The sequence below is a fragment of the Chroicocephalus ridibundus genome, chromosome 3, assembly GCF_963924245.1.
Source record: "Chroicocephalus ridibundus chromosome 3, bChrRid1.1, whole genome shotgun sequence".
Lineage (NCBI taxonomy): Eukaryota > Metazoa > Chordata > Aves > Charadriiformes > Laridae > Chroicocephalus > Chroicocephalus ridibundus.
This window is the reverse complement of record NC_086286.1, coordinates 65,681,717-65,701,275: the sequence shown is the minus strand read 5'-3', so window position 1 is coordinate 65,701,275 and position 19,559 is coordinate 65,681,717. Positions and strand designations below refer to the sequence as shown.

Below are 19,559 nucleotides of genomic sequence, written 5' to 3'. Positions count from 1 at the left end.
ACTGCTATTTAAAACAAAATAATGGTTAGCTAAAAGGAATAGCCAAGACATTATTTCCCATACACGTATAGTTAATATATACAGGGAACAAAGATCTTTTGACACTATACTTTCAGGACACTGTACAACACCAGAGTATCTAGAAACAAATTTCAGCAAAGTATTTGTGGAACAAATCAGAAAAGTATATCTATGCTTATAGCGCAATGTTGTTGAAATACATTGTCTAGTAGCTGGCACAATAGATTTCTGACTGCTTGGGCTGATTTTTAACCTCTAACAGAGCACAGGCGTAATTGGCAGTAGGGTATGTAAAGACTGCTGAGCTAGAAAGAGACTGAAATTATGTCTATTTTCTTCAAAACAGAATATAGTTAGTATAGTATAGCCTGGACTACAAGGCAAAGGTTTGCTTTAGAAGTATACTTTGTATACTTCATATACTTAGTAGTTTGGTGGCAAACGCTAAATAGCAAAGTTCTGTCTTGACTTTTTTCCTCATTACTTTCACGTGGAACGCACTGTGCAACCCCATTGTAGACATATGCAGTCAATTAAAACCAACCTAATACGGAGGATAAATAAATTTCTTCCGGACAAGCAGTTTATTGTCTGGCAACCTAAAAACAAGCAGTGTTTTGTGTTCATTTCCTTCGTGTCACGATTTATTGGGGAAAAAAAAACAACCTCCACCGAACAACAAAAACCACCCGAATGACAAAACAACCACTTACTGGAAATCGAACAACAGACACATCTGTCTTTGTGGCTTCAACAAGAAAGTCCATCCAGAAGTCCACAAGTTCCTGTTTGGCCGTATGTTGTTCTGGAGTCAGTTTCTTAAAATGCTGATATATCAAAATAGTCTCTACAATAGACTTCAGGTACCTGTGATCATCCAAGCATACACAGATAGTAAATTTAATACAGTTTGTAAGTAATAACATCTCTACCTTTAATCACAACTGAAGCATTCACCATTGCAACACGAGGGCAGCCGGTAAGATTTTGGTTCTCTAGGATTGCTTTTAGTAATAGCAATTCCCCATTTAGAACTGGAAGCGTAGCTGGTATATTAGTAACCTGAAATATAAATGAGCGCTAGGACACTCCTTCCTGCATATATTCCTGATCCCATATCCTGTCTCCTATCCTAAACCATGAAAGCGTCATGAAATAGCTAAATCCTCTACCTATGGATCGAACTGAAACCACGTCAAACTTGTTTCAGTGGCGACCACCCTCAAATAAAAACCCAGGTGAAGAGTCCACTAGTTTAACTTTCTACACTGTTCTGTCTTCTGTATTGTATCCGCACGGGCAATTGTTTAACACAGATTTTTAAAACATGACGCTTGTGGAATTGATTGTCCTAGAAAGAGGAGAACAGCTACGCTAAGCGGCCTTTTGGCACTGCTAGGGAAGGACAAGAGAAGTGCCGAATGTCTCCCCTAACCACGGCTCGTCCCTCTCTCCACTGTTCTACTTTCTGGGGCTGATTCATGGGGCTCCTCACAAAATATAGCTTTCTCTTGGCATTTCTGACAAAAAGTTGTAAACATAGTCTTTTGCGACTTTTATTAATACTGTAGCAATGAGATATACATGCTTAAAGAGGATTTATCACAGGTACCACCATTAGACTATTCAGACTATTCACAGAAGCTTTATTTCCAGGCTTATGACAAGAAGGCATAATGTAAACTCAGAGGGCCTTTTGGGAGCAGCTGCACAGCTGTGCATTTTCCAATCATCCTTCTTAGGCCATGGGGATATCTGGCTTAAGGTACTGCATCTACTCCCCTTTGCACCAAGTGGGCTTTGCTGAACAACAGGCAATAGACTGGGAAGGAACTGCTCACAGGAGAAATCCTTCCTGGAGCACAAATGAACACGCTGTATTTGCAGAGTTTAATCCACAGCCTTAAACCCTAAAGGCACCGGGACATAAAATCCTGACAACCAGGCATTCATAAACTCCAGAAAACTCTACCAGGAGACTTCCAGAGAATGCTACCCAGCTTCTCAGTAAGATATGCACATAGTAAAAATGGAAAACCTTGCAGATAAATACACTGCTAACAGCACTTATAAAATATTTGGTCAGAAAATCAGAGTTCTTAATTTGGACAGCTTTCTATATTCGATATAGGAGTTTAGCACTTCCATATTTTAGCCCACATACATACATGTATCTCAGCTTTTAGAGACACTTTCTAGCTTTTATAAAAACAAAAATACATAGGCTGTGACATATGCACTCTTTCAGTTGGTAGAGTGACAACTTTTTTAGTCAGAAAGGGGTCTTGGCTCACCCCAGCTAACAGGATCCCAGCCCTTGATGAGTAGGTGACTGGTCCTTACTTTCTACCTATATCCAAAGCAGGATATAGGTGCCGGGAGCCTGCTGTCAGAGGACACATCTCTTGGCCTTTGCATACAGATGCTGCATTTACAGGGTTGTCTTCAACCCTAGATTTACAACCTTTCTGCTAATTGGACTTTAATCTGCCTTCTTCTCAATCCTGATGAGATGGAACTTGCACCATACAGCTCGTTCGCATCCAGGCTCCTAAACCAGCTGGTGTATGCAATAACCATCACAGTATTCCAAGGTACATCCATGCCTCTCCAGCCAAGCTGTCTGCACTCCCCAAAAAATTCAGGCAGTTGCAACTAAACCCACATGCCACTACTGCTTCTCTTCAGCAATGTAAGCGCTGAAGTACGGTGCCTCCAAGCAACTCCTCCTTTCCCCCTTGCCCTCCAGAAGAGCCTGGAGCCAACAGTGAATCTGCTCTTCTCAGACATCAACCTAAAGACCCACATCAAATCTATTCCTGAATAAGGGCAAAAGGGGAAGAGAGTCACTTGTCTGGGTAAAAGTGCAGTAAAACAATGCACAGACAACAAAATCTGTTAAAAATCCAAAACCAATCTCCTGTCAGCTAAATACGACGCCAAACGTGAAAGCTGAAGGATTCCAATATTTTAATACAAAACAATGTACATGATCTCGTTTATCACCTTACCATGCTGGTGCCTTTAGCTTAAACAGCTTTTCTGAAGCCTGGATCACTCTTATATGGTCATTAGCCAACATACTGGCCCCCAAGAAAGATCCCACTTCCCAATAGCTCTGCAGTTTCTCCAAGCTCCCCTTTTTACCAAGCAGGCTGCTGATCTTTACTCCTGTAGTAAAAAGAATAATAGGTCACAGAAATGTATTAATGCAGTTTTACAAAAATAACCATTTCCCTGAGTTGAAATCTATTAATTGCTTAAATTACTGTAGCCTCTCCATGTCAATAAAGTAAGATAGAAATCATACTTACCAGTTAATGTTATAGGCTTTCCAAACACCCTAAGTGGTACCAGTTTTTTTTTTCCCCTCCCCCTCTTCCTAAAGGCTTCTCAAGAAAGGAACTTTAAGACATCGCTGTCAGGACAAGGCCACAGTCAGATTACCTACGTTCTTGCATGGACCTCATCTGTAAAGGTAAATTGGGGCCTTAGGCTACACAACATAGCTGTAAAAACTTAACAGATGCTGAGTAAGGCACCTATTATGTTTTTTTCTGCTTTGTGTTTTTTGATTTACGAGCCCCAAGCCCCAAACTTACCTTTATAGACAAGGTCCCATGCAGAAGGAACAGATGATCCACTGGGCTTCTTCCAGCAGTGATGTTCTTTTAACAAGCCGCAAGTCCTACCCCAATGAAAGACATCTATTAATATTCATAAGTCCCTCAGCAACTCAAGGCTATGGAGAGCCTCAGGTTTTATTTTGACTTGCTAAGTTTTCTGAGAATGACAAGTTTCCCTGTGGCCTTCAGGATGATTTTTAGTTTGTATTAGCTGCTACATATTTATAGCTAACATGAGATATGCTACACCATCCCCCACAAATAAAACCATTTGCAGCCTTGAAGACAAGCCTCTTCACAGCATAGTCTTTTATTCACTTTTCCCACACTACTCCACCATGACAGTTTCCCTCCCACATCACCTTCCATTGTCCTTGATATTAAGGCTGAGTATTCGCAAGAAATTTCAATGCAACTGTTGATCTTCATTTTTCCTTAACCTTCCTTAAGTAGCTGGCAGACTAAACGGCATGCTGGAAGCAGCAATAAATCTTATCAAAACAGATATCATTACATTAGCCACACTTCAGCCTACAAAATTCATCTTGTTTTCTCATGTTGTTCACATTTTTATATCACCAACAATAGTTTTTAAAATGTGAAATAGTATCCAAGTCGTCTATAGCCTGTTACACATCTATATTTCACACTTTGTGCTCTCTTGCTAACAAGAAATTGTCATGCTTGAGCAACATACAGAACCAAATAATACTTAAATCATACCAAATCATATGATCATTTGTTTGCTTCTTGGGAAAAAAGTTTGTTTAGTTATTCCCAAAGAGAAAAAAATGCAACAGGTTTCACAAAATATCTCAGCTCTACCTGAAACATGATGCAGTGTACATCACCTCCAGCAACTTCACAACGTACAGTGGTGACCGTCTCTACGTATATCACCTCCGCAAGGCTTAAAGGCTTAAAGCCAAGGTGCTATCTACACACACATTGTCAAGAGGATTGCTTGAGGATGTACACCTACGCTTGTCGATGTAGGACAGAAAGAGGGAATTTGTGTTTAACGTGTTCAACTTCCGTGGGGTTCTAGAAACCAAAACCTACCTGTTATCCACACAACACAGCAAACAGAAAAAATTCATCTCTGCCAGGACCCTAGAGTAACACTACTCAGCAATATCCTCAAAGGTTGAAGGGCTCTGCTAGAATGCCTAAAATACCCGCATGCGCATGATAGGAACGTACAAGAGCAGACAGACACCTACGAACTTCCACGGGCTTTGAATGTGACCTCATCACAAGGGAAGTAAGGAATTGGTATCACAGGAATATATAGATCATTTCAAATGTGTATACCTTTGCTGGGAGGAAGGGGAAAGGGAGCAATTTAGCTTTGCGGAGGGTCTTTGCTGAGCACTGGGCGATGGCACTCACAGTTGCAGCGACCGCCGGCAAGCTATCACAAGCTATTTGTCATAGCGAGCAGCAGCACTGGTCTCTGGTTGACGGGTTTGCTTCATTGCGCCTGCAGGAACCCACCCATCACACCCCTCCAGTGCTCCAGAGGTGCAAACAGAGCCAGAGCTGGTACAAACTGAGTGTGTGGTTTTGATGAAAAGTACAACACATGGGGAGAGGGACTGAGATTACTGGTGTGGCAGGGAGAAGTGTTTGTTAGGAGGGTAAGACTGGCGATAGCAAGGATTTTGAGTTCCAGCTCACGCAATAAGAGAGAGCTATAGGATGATGGTGGGAGGAAGGATGAATGTGTAGCAGCAATGACATCTGAGGACACCAAGTTTGGGCATCAATACTGTTACCTAGCCTGGATGAACTGGAAGTTTTACCCGAGTATTCTGTGAAGTGAATCCTATTACCTTAGAGAAGACAACATCAGCCTCTCATCAATTTCTTCTGAGAAAGACGAGGTCACTCAGTGCTAAAACTCACTCTACTTTGCTGACCTTCCTCTACAAAGCTCACCCACAAACTCACTTATCACCAAAAGGTAAGTTGGAAAAACGCAGTTCCAGTGTGGAGACATTAGCAATAGGTTCAAAAGACTATAAACTCTAATTTATAGAGGTGGGTTTTTTTGGTTTGGTTTTGTTTTCCAGTGGGTTTTATCTTTTTTGGGGGGTGGAGGAATTAAAAAAAAAAAACATCTGAACAACTTTCTATGCAAACATGCAAAGTGAACACCTTCACGAATTTCACTGAGTTTCTGGTCTCCTTGTATAATTTCTCTTCTCTGGTTTATTTTGATTTCACTATCTTTAGAAGTTTTTTTGAGAGTATAAGAAAATCCAGTCAGAGTCAAGAAATTCTCTCTTTCCATTATAAACTTGGCATTGACAGAGGGAGGAAAAAAAAAAAGCAGCAGCTGAATTCCAGTTATTTTATCAAAAATATTTTGCCTTAAAAATAAATGAGCCAAAATAGAGGAATCATTAATGCCAGAAAAGCCATTGTTTTTGTAATGCCAAGAATATACCCACAGCTTGTGAAGAACATAAGATACAGTAAGTAGATATTACCAGTTAAATATTACTATGAAGGCTTTATAAATAAACTGCTTTCCTTGCTCAAATATTGACAGAACCATTCATATTGCAGGATCCTTTGTGCGTCAAAGTTGTGCAGTCTGCAGAGATCATTACTGTCAACGCAAAGCACCGCATTTCTGTTTTGGTCTCAAAGTTCGGCAATTTTGTACAGTTCAGAAAACAGAAGGAGGATTTTCATTAATGCTTCACATGATCATTTAGTTGTGAACTATTATCTGACAAGTAGAGGAAGGAATGTTTAGAAGGCAAATTTTCTGATCTGATGCAAATTGGTAAAAATTCTCCCGAATACTGGGCTTCCTCTTAGTTTTACTGGAGTTATTACATTATTGCCAACGTAATCAGATACGCATCTTCTAATTACAGCCTCATGCATCCTCTGAAGTGCTATTAGGGACCATATCTTCCCTTAGCCTTTCCCAACCGACAATATCATTTCCATATAACCTGGACTGAACTTCAACCAGTTTGCTCTCGCTTCTCTCCTCATCTCCCACCAGAAGACAGACTTCCTCTAATTTCTACGTGCAACTGATAATGTCGTGGGTAGACACCAAACTGAAAGCACTGCCACTGGGCAAATCTAACTACTGCTAATGAATGGTCTTGTACACACAGATCTAAACAAGAGGTGACATCAAAAGAATGACATACATGTAAGAAACTCTTGGGACAGGAAAAAAAAAATCAAAACATTTTCCCACACAACCTCTGTGGTTTTGCTTATTTTTTTTTCTAAAACATTAGCGTTAGCCGAAGACAAAGAAAATACTAAATTATCCTCAGAATCTAGCACAACTCAAGCCAGCTGACAAACCTTATTGTACAAAGAAAAATGTCAGGTCTTGCACCTGGGAAAACATAACCCAGGAGTGTAGCACTGGCTGGGATCTACCCAGCTGGGGAGCAACTCTGTGGAAAGGGACCTGGAGAACCTCAAGCTCAATATGAGTGAACACTGTGCTGCTGTGGCAAAGAAAACCATCAGGATACTGGGTTGCATCTACAAGGGCATCACCAGCAGAGATAAAGAAGTCATTACTCCACTCTATTCCACGCTTGTCAGGCCACATCTGGAATACTGTGTTCAGTTTTGGTCCCCACCACACAAAAAAGATGTGGACAGGCTGGAGACGGTCCAGAGAAGGGCCACCAAGATGATCAAAGGACTGGGAATCCTGTCATATGAGGAAAGGCTGACAGAACTGGGTTTGTTCAGCCTTGAGAAAAAAAGGCTTAGGGGAGACCTTATCACCACGTTCCAGTATTTAAAGGGGGGCTACAAAGAAGATGGAGAATACCTTTTTACAAGGAGTCACATGGAAAAGACGAAGGATAATGGGTACAAGTTACTCCAGGGGAGATTCTAAAAGGAACACAAAAGGACACAAAAGGAAAATTTTTCACGCTGAGAACAATCAGCCATTGGAATAATCTCCCCAGGGAAGTGGTGGATTCCCCAACATTGGGCACTTCTAAGACTCAGCTGGAAAGGGTGCTGGGCCATCTTCTCTAGACCATGCTTTTGCCAAGAACAGTTGAGCCAGATGATCCTTGGAAGCCCTTCCAACCTCATATTCTATGTTTCTATGAACAATGACCACAGTCTTGTCAACAAGAAATTCAGGACCAATGACACACAATAGGTCTATATTATTATACATGTATTTGAAAGCTTATTTCAAAATAGCTAAGTCAGTAAAGTATTTTGACAATATTTCCCATAACAAAATAAGAAAGACAGACACCAGTAGATAACAGAAGGAGGTTGCTGTATCAAGGGTTTTCAGCATACACCAAGTAAATGTTTACATAAGAGAGAGGCAAACCAACAGCTCAACAAAACTCCACCACCTTCCACCAAACAGCTACTGGATATTTCTCCACTAAATCATTCATCAGCCATGGATGGAACCTTAAATAACAAGGAACCTTAATTTCTGTAATCTTCTCCATACAAACAGTAAGGAAAACAACACTGGACAAACTCACCAGATGATACCAAACATCTGATCCCTACAAATAACACTCAGATTTCATCAGTACAATTAATTTGTCCAAACGTAGTTGGCTGCAGCGTGTGTGCAATTGAGAAGTTTCTTTAAAACGGAAGGATTCAAATTAAACTACACAATAAATATGGCCCACCTTCGCCAAACTATCTAATTTAAAACTGGGCCAGCTCAGTGAATATTTGCAAATGCCATGTAGAAAGCAAAACACAGATTTTTACCTCCTACACTGGCAAGAGAATTCAAATTTCAGGTTAGGAGATGACAGTATTCTATCCGACCCAAAAAGCAAAGTCTCACCCACTCACAGAAGGGCAAACACAGTAGTTGGGGCATCTCTACGCAGCCTGTCACATCCAAATGAATACCTTCATTCACACCAGAGAATTTCAATTTCACTTCCATTATCTATGTGAAAGTAACCATCTCATTCTGACCTTCACACCCAAAAACCTTCTCTATCCAGAAAATTACTTACAGACACGCAGTGCACACCTGACTAGATTCTAAACTAGAGCTGTGGCTGATTACAGACACATTCCGCGGAGCGAAAAACGTTGTTACTTTCTCCCTGGACAACTTCCTCAGGAGACAGAAGGATAAAAAAAAAAAAAAAAAAAAAAAAAAAAAAAAAGACTTTACAATAAGCAAGAATTATACGAATCCATGGAGAAGAACACCAGTTGCAAACGTGTTACTACATTTTACAACATTCAGTGCTTTCTCTCATACCTTTCCTGAAAGTACTACTGACTAATCTTGACTTTGCACTCTCCTCAAATCCAGCAAAACCACCAGAAAAAAAAAAATCACAAACAAAATGGACACCTTAATTCTTCTTTCTTAAGCAAGAAATTCCTTATGACGAGGATGGTGAGGCATTGGACCAGGTTGCCCAGGGAAGTTGTGCATGCCCCATTGTTGGAAGTGTTGAAGGTCAGGTTGAGCAACCTGATCTAGTGAAAGATGCCCCTGCCCACAGCAGGGGGCTTGGACTAGATGGTCTTTAAAAGGTCCCTTCCAACCCAAACCACTCTGTGATTCTATGAATATAGACATTCGGGAAACCTCAAAGACGGCATCGGAAGAGAAACAGTCTTCTCTCAGCCCATCGCAAGCTCAGGAGAAGTTCATTTTCCCCACTCTTAGGATGGACTTTTTGTCCATATTCCCTCCAGTTCTACAGGGATTTTTGTTTGTTTGTTTGTTTTAAAGAATGCTAGCTGGAACTGGATTTCCCCTTCAGGTGTTCCTGTTTCACACAAATGATACCATCGCAAAGAAGGGCTGTCAGTTTTCACTGAGCTCTGGTAACCAGTTAAGACCTTGAAACTGGAACCAGGTCTTCAATGACAGCACTCACCCAACAATCAGGTGGGATCAGCGGTGGTGAGGGAGACCAACTGAAATATTCACATGGTCGCTATCAAAGCATTCATATACAACCATCAGACTTTTCCCCTATGACAGTGGGTGGTGTCATACTTTCACTAGAATGTGATTTCACTGTGAATTTGCAAGCTATAATTACCAACTTTCCGCAGCTCAAAAGAAGTATCAAAGCAATGTCCAGCTGCCAGGAGGAGTACTGCATAATTAATTCCTGACTGTAATGTTGGCTCGGACTCAAACGCCTTCTTGAACCTAGAAAAAACAAATATACAAGTTTACTTTCTAAATAATGCGATCTAACAGGGACATAATTATACTTTTAGGTACTTTAAGTGCTTATCTTCTGTTTACACAGCAAGAATCCATGGAAGCAAAAAATATTTTACTGTTTTCCACACATGCTTTGTGGTTATTTTTAGGAGTCCGTTATTTATACATTCTCCTCCCATTTCCTTTCCCCTCACACAACAAGCACAGACCCTACTCGTCCATACCAGTAAAGTTACAGTATCTTACTAGATTTCCAATTTTCTTTGAGATTAAAGAAAAAAAATTACTATCAGCTTGTAACAGTCCTGTTTCACAGCTATAATTATTAGTAAACTCATTAGTTTACTTTTAAATATATGAATTTTCACTGACCGGAAACCTTAGATTCTATTGTGGATCTGCTACAGTGACATACAAGCACATCAAAACGCATAAGCACAAAAGCGAGTGATACAAGAACATACTTCGCATTTAGCTACGATTTCAGCTGCTCCAAATTTTGTTCTTTACTCGGTGTCTCATTGACATTGTCCTTATGAGTCTACTCACAGGAAAAAGGACTATATCAGCCTTTATTTTCCTCAAGGCAAAGTGAGCAAGCAAGAGGAACAGCAGTGGTATTCACCTAGCCTAAATCTTAAAAGAAGTCAAGGGGCTTCACACAAACACAGCACACGCTTTCCTCAGGCTAACAATGCCAGCTGTGGTGACAACAGCAACAGCAGATCTGCAGTGCTTTAAACTTGTTCTACCGAATAAACACATGTTTGGTTGCATGTATACATACACATGCACCCAGGTCTGTAAGGAGGAGGCGAACTAGAATACCATATGTGAGTTAAGGAGCACAGCAGATTCGGTCAGCACAACTCCACTACGGTAAAAGAAATGGAGTTTAAAATGACTTTCAAAAGGATGGGGAAAAGCCAGACAGACAAATGGACGCCATAAAAAAAAAGTTACGCAGGTTGTGAGATTAATACATAAGGAAGGAAAGAAAAATAATCTGTGCAAAACCAAAGGATTTGGCTTCCAGACCACACTTTGACATGTAAGAAAGCTAAAACATTTTGATCCTACCAGGACAAAAATATGTCTGGTTTTTAATTTTGTTTTTCAGTTTTGTTTGGTGATTTTCCTGCTTTAATGATTTAGGACTTTGAATCCTTTAACATAAGTTCTGCTTATGTTAAGACGGGCTCCTCTTCAATCTGCTACATATATACTCTTTCTATACTCCAGTTATGCACCTCCAAAGAACTTAACCATGAGACAAGAGTTTAGTCCTCTAAAAAAAGCATGATGAGCAGAGAAGACTCAATTAATTCTTTTCTTTAATCATCTGCCTTTCCTCTTGTACTGTGCGTTACAACAAAACAAGGATGAAAGTACATACAAACCACTTTCACTCACTTAAAAAAACCCCAAAATCAACCCACAACAAAAAACCAAACCCCATAAAAACCTGCCAACCAAACAGGACAACACTTTAATTGATTCTAAGCATATATAGCTAGAAGAGACCGGTTGGCTGGCATAATCTGTTTGGAGACAGTGATGTTGAGAACTGGATTCCCTTTTTTGGTTTGGAGATCTTTCATGCTGGAATCCTCATGCAATATCAGGAAAAGGAGAGAGGAAAGACTGACAGAAGAAAAAACCTTGAAAATAAGTATTTTTGTTCCAATACAAGAGACTATACTTTCACTTTTTTGTTTTGCCCCCAAATGCTGAATTTCTGGCATGACTATCACAATTTCTCTAGTTCTCAGACAGATACATATAAACCTTCAAAATTTAAAGATAAAATAAGCATCTCTCATGCGTATCAACAGGTGGGCACAGTTGTGCTGTAAACACTGCTAATCATACAGGCAAAGGAGGTGGAGATGAGCTTAAGTTTGCAAAATAGTTGCTGCTTGCAGAAGCACTGGTGAAACAGCCCCAAAAAACCCTCTTTCTTAAATATGTTACCACAGAGGTGCCACCCGCGTTGCTGATGTGCTCAGTTTTGGCCATCAGAGCTGGCTGGAGTGGGCTGTGTCTGACATAGGGCAGCTCCTTCTCTCTTGTCAGAGGCCACCCCTGCAGTCCCTCTGCTGCCAGGACCTTGCCACCTACCCCCAAGTAGACCAGATGGGACTTCATGGGAATTTTTGTTCCTGGGTTCTGCCTTTCCTTTCCAAATTGCTTCCAAATCTCCCTTTCCGACAGAAGAAATTCATTCTTCTAGGCATCTTCACTTGCCATTCACACCAAGAAATACTAGTATCTTGGACCTCTGTAGTCCTATTTACCTCTCCTAAATTGATACAACCAAAAGTCTCATTGGTCTCATTTTCAAAAGTCTCATTTTCAAAAGTGTCATGGTGTGATCCTGTGCTGATGTTCTTAAACTGGCCTTATAGCCACATAGCCTGGACAGGAAAAATTTACCGACAAAAAAATAAAAATAAAAAACCACCACCTGTAATAATTAATTTTGAACAGATGAAAATACTCGTGGTTTCCCAAACAACTCACAAGTCATGTCTGTTGACTGAATTGACTTAAATTCAAATCGCGCAATTGCTGTACATCATCATGCCCCAAATATCACTGGAGGAACCTGTGCAGGATCGTAGAAAGGCAGTAAGGTTTAAAAGTCTGCCTATAAAGTAGAGGTTGGCTTAGCTGATGCGATTATAAGTGCCATCAAGAAATTGAAAGCTGACATTTTGGAAAACGTTGCAGTGCAGACACTGAATCAGGGAGGCAGCAGTGAAAAGATTTGAGTAAAGACTTGATAGCTTTGGTAAGTCTGATTTACACTGTCAGTATGCAACAAGAAAGTGACAGTTAATAATTAATCTTTCATCTCTTCTCTCATATTTATATGAAAGATGTCTTTTATTCTGCTTTTTAATTGTCAGGAAAGCACACTGCCTGCCTATCTGGGTAGTTTTTTTGGGCGTTTTTTTTTCTTTTGGAATAGACCAAGTACCTTGACATCACATCACTAGTTGTTGCAAAACCAATTCTTCAGTTCTGCTGCCAAATTCTCATTATCTTATGCAATTCACTATACTTCTCCTACATCCTTATTTCTCTAAGATTGAGATAATAACCTTTATCTCAACATAAAGTAACGCTATCGTGGAGGCATTGTTCCCGCACACACCTTCCCTTGTTGTGGCCTGCTGTAGCGCTGGAGTAGCTCTGCTCCTTCCCAAGAGCCTTCTGATGAGGTATGAGTCAACCCTTCAGCCACGTCAAGCCTGCTGTATGACTAACTCTAGAATCCAAATCAATATCCAGCATAAAGTACAAACCCAAGGCAACTGGCCCATCCGGGATAGCTTCCGGCCAAACTCCACCTCGACCCCATCGAGATCACATTGTTCCACGTCAGCACGGAGCGGTCTCTGTTGGCTCTTACCTGCCAGAGACTTCAGGGATTATTTGGGGGCTGGCCAGTCAGCATCCCACCCTGCTGCAGGAGCTGCCGGCCTTTCCCAAACTGGAATGCCTGACTGCAATCACTTCCCTCCTCAAATGTATGAGCACCATGATTGCTAAGATGCATCTATTAAAAGCCTGTTAAAACGCCTACATGAAATATCCTAGAAGTAATTACCACTACTGTACATATAATTGTTCCTAGCTCAATTATGTTTGAAACTCTCAAAGTTTATCTGTTCATAAGGCACTATGAATGAGGAAAAAGCAAGATGCACAACAGCAAAAGTGATTTCTATTTATTCTATTTAGCCTGTGATAATGCCTAGTATTTGTATACAGGACTACTGTTTTCTTTTTATATTAGTTCACGACATTAGCAAAATATATTTTTTTAAAACAGAATATTTAAAGTTTGTTATGGGTTTTGCCTTAGTGGAAATAAATTTTTTTTTTTAATCCAAAATTATGAAGGGGGGGATGACGACGACAATATGCTGCATTCCTATTATTTCAACATCTTTAAAAAATCCAGTAAGCATTACAAAACTGTAAAGCATGACCACCAATTATAAACTGTACTTCTATTCTGAGGCCATAAATGGTAAACAATTATATCTTATCTTTTACCAAAGACAGTTCTAATCTGAAGTTTACTGAAAACAAGTGATAAATGACGAAGGGAGAAGAAAGCTTTCCATTCTAAGCATTTACTTCAACAGGCAGCTGACAAGCACAAGACCAGAACTAGGATCTGATGTGCAGGACACAAACACAGATTGTCTGTTTTCTCATCCAAATCATAACGAAGAAAAACAGCTCATCCTGACTGAAGTCTTGGATGGTGTCCAGTGCCTTCATTTTTTAGCCTATTCCATATAACAGTGTTCTAGTGCACTACAAAAGCAATAAAAAAACACGATACTTGCCCCTAAAATTAAGATACGAATTTGTCTAGCCTATCACATGCTGCTTTGACTACCTATGGTACTGTAGCCCACTGCACTATGCATATACTATATGGTGACGATGGGGTGATAAAACTTTTGCCAGCGTGAGTTTGGAACAGCCATATTGCTTGTGAGCACAGAAGCCAAAAAAAGACAGAGCGGTACATCCTAAGCATCAGTGCAGAGTTGAACCTCAGCACCTTTAAGCCTAGCTAGCTATCGTCTATCAGACTGCAGATATGCCAACTGCTTCACGGATGACTATTGTCTGGACAGGATTCCTAAGATTAATAAAAAGGAGACTTCACGTTTGGGAAAAGGGAGGAAAATACACTCCGATGAGAGCTACCTAAAATTCCAAGTCTCTGAGGCGCTTCAAGAACTTCGCAGAACCAGATCTGTGAATAACTTAAATCTCTCATTCTTAACAAATAAGTAAAGATTAGAAGACTCAGTGTATCCCTTAAGGATGCCAAACATTTGGAATGAAAAACAGCTGAAATATATTGTTGTTTAAGGAATATTTTCCCAAAGCTAACAAAAGGACTTAGAGCAGGAAAACAGCGCTTACCAGAACGTCCCTTTGTCCCTGCTTTCGGTATCTATGAACCCAGATTCCAAAAACATGTCCTTGTAAATTCGACCAACCAGGCAGTACATATCTGAAGCTACTTGGTCTTCCTGTTCTACCAGGGGAATCATAATTTCTAGAGCTTTCTGTCTGTCTCCAGGCAGATTTCGCCTATTAAAAAACAAAAATTTTGATTAAACACCCCAATAAAGTTAACAGGAAATAAAGTTATCAAGAAATAATTTTTCATGACCGTGTTTGAATATATATATGTATGACTTCATGCCTTTAAAATGTGCTTCCAGACACAATGGGCTATATTATACATACATGCTCCCCCCCCTTCTTTTTTTTCTTTTCTTAATATCAAGGGACACCTTTATAAAAGCCCCAAACATGTTTTCTCTCTCTCATGAAGCACCAGCTAGAGCAAAGCACTACCAACAGCAACAAGAGCCTCAAGAGCATTTTTCAGAAAGATCCTGTGTTACTTTCTTACAAACCAGGGAGATATGAACCTCTGTTTCATAGCTAATGTTTCTTTCATAGTAATTCATGCTTTAAAGGAAAAAAGATTCTGTCTTGTGTTTGTGATTGTTTTTTTTAAATATACATTTTGAATGTGAAGCAAAAAAGCCCCAAAAGCACAAACCAGTCTGAATTCCCATGATAGGGAAGGTTAGGAAGTGAAGCCAATAAGGTAAAATTAATGAAAGTACTTCAGACAAATAAACCACATAATTGCAAGCATTAGACACTTTCTGGTGACTCACAGTTTGGATACATACATCATTTAGTATCAAGACTTTAGAATTTTTTATGTATTTGTGTACTGAACAAGCAAATGACTTCTTTCTCAGCAAAAACTATTCTCCAGTGGTTTGGGAGAATATTATATTCTTTCAGAGAAATTGCGTGTAATATTTGAGTGGCTACAATTTGAATTGAGGGGAATATATAAAAATGGTTTTGTATCTGGCTTGCAAGCTTTGCACTGAAGAAGGCTGCAAGACAAGGCTGTGTCGGAAAGAAAAAAAAAACACATCAAAAGCCACTGCCATATTAAAGCAGACACTACTACTTGATCAGAGTTTCAGTAATAGAGATTTTTCTTCCTCCTCTACCAGAACATATCAAAGTTTTGATGCATCTGCAGAGGCAGTGTCAGTGGCAAACCTGAGAGATCAGAGCACGCGTCCTCTAAGTGATACCTGAGCTCGTGAGCTCTGAGCTCCTCTGTGCAGCTCCATGAGGGCGCGATGTGGAAGAAAAGGTTTAAGTCAAACACAATGGGTAACACAGGATGAAGAAGTACTTACATCATAACAAAAATAATGAAGAAAACAGAGCAACAGCACTTGTTTAAGCAGACAGTGTAAACCGCTTCCCTGAGCAAAAAGACCAAATAGAGTGTGCAAGTCTACATGCTGGGCCAACCTCTATTGGTGTCTCACCCTGATGAGAAATACAAAGTGAAACTCAGTGCTGTCTCTTCCCAACCTTCAGACCAGTCAAGTTCTAACAGATTCAGAAAAGTCCCCTCAGACTAGAGAGCCGCAGTGGGCTCCTCAAGTACTTCTAGAATGGCACAGCAAGGCTGGTGCACTCATTTGAGAGGGACAAGTGCTCCCAGTCCCAGGTCCCGAGAGAAATCAAGTGCTCCTGGCTGAGCAAGTAACAGGCTCCTTCAGCTCTGTGTTATTTTGGTTCCCCTGCCAATTGATCACTTGCCCAGTTGTTGAAGGTTTGCTTCCTTTTGTTTTCTCTTCTCATGTTGACCACGTAAGTAAAGCAACAAGGGTAAGTCTGCAGCTTTATGTTTTTCGGCTGACTTCCATAACAGAAGGGCAATTGTCAGAATGGAGTTTCAGGTGGATAACTATTCCACATCTTGTATCAACTACCACTAATCCAGATCAAACCAATAGCTAGCTGAACTTAATGAGAACAAAACCGGTAAGGCACAATGTGTTGTAATATGAGCCATTTACACCTTGCTGGTCTCCAGAGATAGATGTCCCTATGCTTCTTTCTGCTTACTCCTCCATCATCAGTGCCCTCACACACTTTCTGGATTTAGGTCAGACTAATCCTGACTAATTGAGCCGCTCCATCCTTCCGTACTAGTGACCTGGATTAGAAGCAAGACAGACAGTGTCTTCCACAATAAACATTCAGATCTGCAGAGTATTCCAGACATGCCTTAGCTCAGGAAACATCCTCTATATTCCCACCAAGGAGAAAGCTACAATTAGCCCAAGTAATTCTTTCTTGGCATACACTGAAGCACGAACATTTTCATGGCTGTCATGGATTCCAGTTGAAGGCACGATGCAGAGAAGTGAGAGAGAGGAAAATCTTATCTGAACTCCTATTGAGGTACTGTGTAGACCTTTCGTATGACAGAAAACCTCAAAGGCTAGATCTTACAGTCACATCTATAAAAACAGACCTTTCAGTCTGCAAGAAGCCCCAGTAGAACCAATGAAGTATAAGGATCTTCCTGAAAAGATGATATTGTAGTCTTGCAGGTTTTTCAGTGCCCCAGTGAACTAGCCAAATCCTGTTTTCAAAGGTGACTTTTTTTAGCAAATGGTGACCTTGAGGTCTAAATAACTTGTTTAAACTCCAAGTTCTGATTTAATGTTCAACAGGAGAAGGAAGGGTAGATTCTTACCTGTTCAGAGCAAATGCATAATGAAGCCTCACATGGTGGTGGGAAGCCAAGTCAAAAGTAGGCAGTTTTTCTAAAGTTTTCACCAGTTTCACAATGGAATCGTAATCCTTCCAAAAGAAGGGAATAATGAAGTTTTAGGTGCCTATACTGAGGTATGCCTATATAAACTCCTCTTTGAACTAAGCACCTCTCATTTCATACTAAGAAGTATTTTCGGTTCATTGAAAGTTTTATGGATTTCAGTTTCTTCAGTCTCAAACCGTAAATAGGCTGGCACTCATCAGAAATGTGAACATGCACAGTATTTAGCAGGGAAACACAATTTTGGTCTCCCGTACTGCTTCAGTGTGGACCCACGGAAGTTTTAGTACATCTATTTCATGATGAAAGTTAGCTTCTGGGGCTGAACGCGTATCAGAGTTCATATTGTACAGACATTACAATGCTAACTGCCTCTGAATTAAGGCATCCCAAAACTCTGAAGTAGGCATGAGACACAAAAACAAAATTAGAAAGTCTCTCAATATCACAGTTTTTAAAGTAGCTTACTCACTGATATATTAAAAAAAAAAAAACAAAACAAAAACCAAACAACCAAAAAAACCAAAAACACAACCAAAAAACAATCCCAAAGAAAACCAAAACCAAACCACTTCAAAATCTTTAAGGAGCAATAGTTGAAATTATGTATAACAAAATAAGTAATTACTATCACCATTCCAGAAGCTGAAATGCATATGAAAATGCTATGTTTCCATGAGAAAAGTCACAAGCATGGTGACAACGAATACATATACATATCAATAGCAGAATGCTACCATAGCCTTTACGGGCAGTTCATCACATAGTAATGCTGAGACAGAGAACAGTTATTATATGTTGTGCACGTTTTAGGTGCTGCTATAAAATAATACCACTTTTCTGCTATGTAAATGCACACTATAAGCAGTGTAATTACAAATTAAAGTAAAAAGCACCAGTGAAGATACTGTAAAAGATTTTTACTAGCATGCATTATTCACATAGTTTGTTGGCAGATCTGTGCAAAATACACTAAAACTTTCACTGAGAATGTGATTTAATTTACTATGTTTAAGATGACCTTAGAGCACTGTATTCGTACCTGGATGTCTCTGTAGGACAGCAGCAAGTTTATGACAATGTCAGCAGACAAGACTTCAACATTATCCACCCGCTGTCGAATCCTTGCCAGCTCTGCTGCAAGCTCTTTGCCCGTGTAGAGGGTACGGGCCTTCCTGATGTCGTTCAGAATGGATTCCCGGAAATACTGGCTGGAGAGGAACAACTTCATGTCAGCAATCTGGAACAGGTCCCTCGCATTTGTTTTTCTGGCCCTGCAGCTCGCCCACAACGTGTATGTGGAACACATATTTATTGATAGAGCAGTGTCAGTGGAGAGATTTGGTCAAGCCAAATGATTCATTATCGATTTGACTCAACCGAAGGCAAAACATGGTATCGCCCTGAAGCAAGAGTCTGACATTTATATTGCCAGCAGGAACACATGAATTTTACACAGGGGTACAAAAAGACAACTCACCTTGAACTGGCCTGTGCCACCTTCAAGAGCTGAATAAATCGATCCACCAGAGGTAAGCATATCGGCCCAAGCAGAGACTCAAAACTGGGCTGCATCAGTTCTGTTAGTCCCTTCATAAAACTGCTATCACAGCAGTACACCTTGTTATGTGGAGTTATCATATAAGGGACAAATATGTAGTTACCAGTGCACATCTGTAGGGAAACAAGGGGCAATATTTAGGGCAGTTATGGCTTGACAAGCCTAAGCATAAAACAATTGCATATACTATCTGCAGAACTTCACCCGTTAAAGTCAAAGGGAGATCCGCTGCTTACTTCAGCCAAACCAAGATTTTACTGATGAAGCCTACGTAAATTCAGTTTTCATCTCAAATATGATATACATCTGAAACGTATTCTTTCAGATTCCTGAACCGCTTCTTGTAAGATGAGTCTTTTCAGAAGCATCACGTTGACCTTGAAATAGCCATTGGCTCAACAGCGAAACCTTTTTGAGGGCACACCCCAGTCACCC

The 19,559-nt window shown here is 40.2% G+C and overlaps 1 protein-coding gene across 1 annotated transcript in view; it reads right to left on the bottom strand.

The window, feature by feature from the left end:
* Window positions 1-19,559, bottom strand: part of MAP3K5 (mitogen-activated protein kinase kinase kinase 5) — a 106,680-nt gene that overhangs the window by 41,752 nt on the left and 45,369 nt on the right. Inside the window, exons 4-10 of the mRNA XM_063329506.1 lie at window positions 19,044-19,237; window positions 18,606-18,774; window positions 17,483-17,589; window positions 14,806-14,976; window positions 9,716-9,828; window positions 3,033-3,192; window positions 735-888 (exon numbers count right to left, since the gene is read on the bottom strand). Coding sequence (XP_063185576.1) covers window positions 735-888; window positions 3,033-3,192; window positions 9,716-9,828; window positions 14,806-14,976; window positions 17,483-17,589; window positions 18,606-18,774; window positions 19,044-19,237 — 1,068 coding nt within the window. The remainder of the gene's footprint in view (window positions 1-734; window positions 889-3,032; window positions 3,193-9,715; window positions 9,829-14,805; window positions 14,977-17,482; window positions 17,590-18,605; window positions 18,775-19,043; window positions 19,238-19,559) is intronic.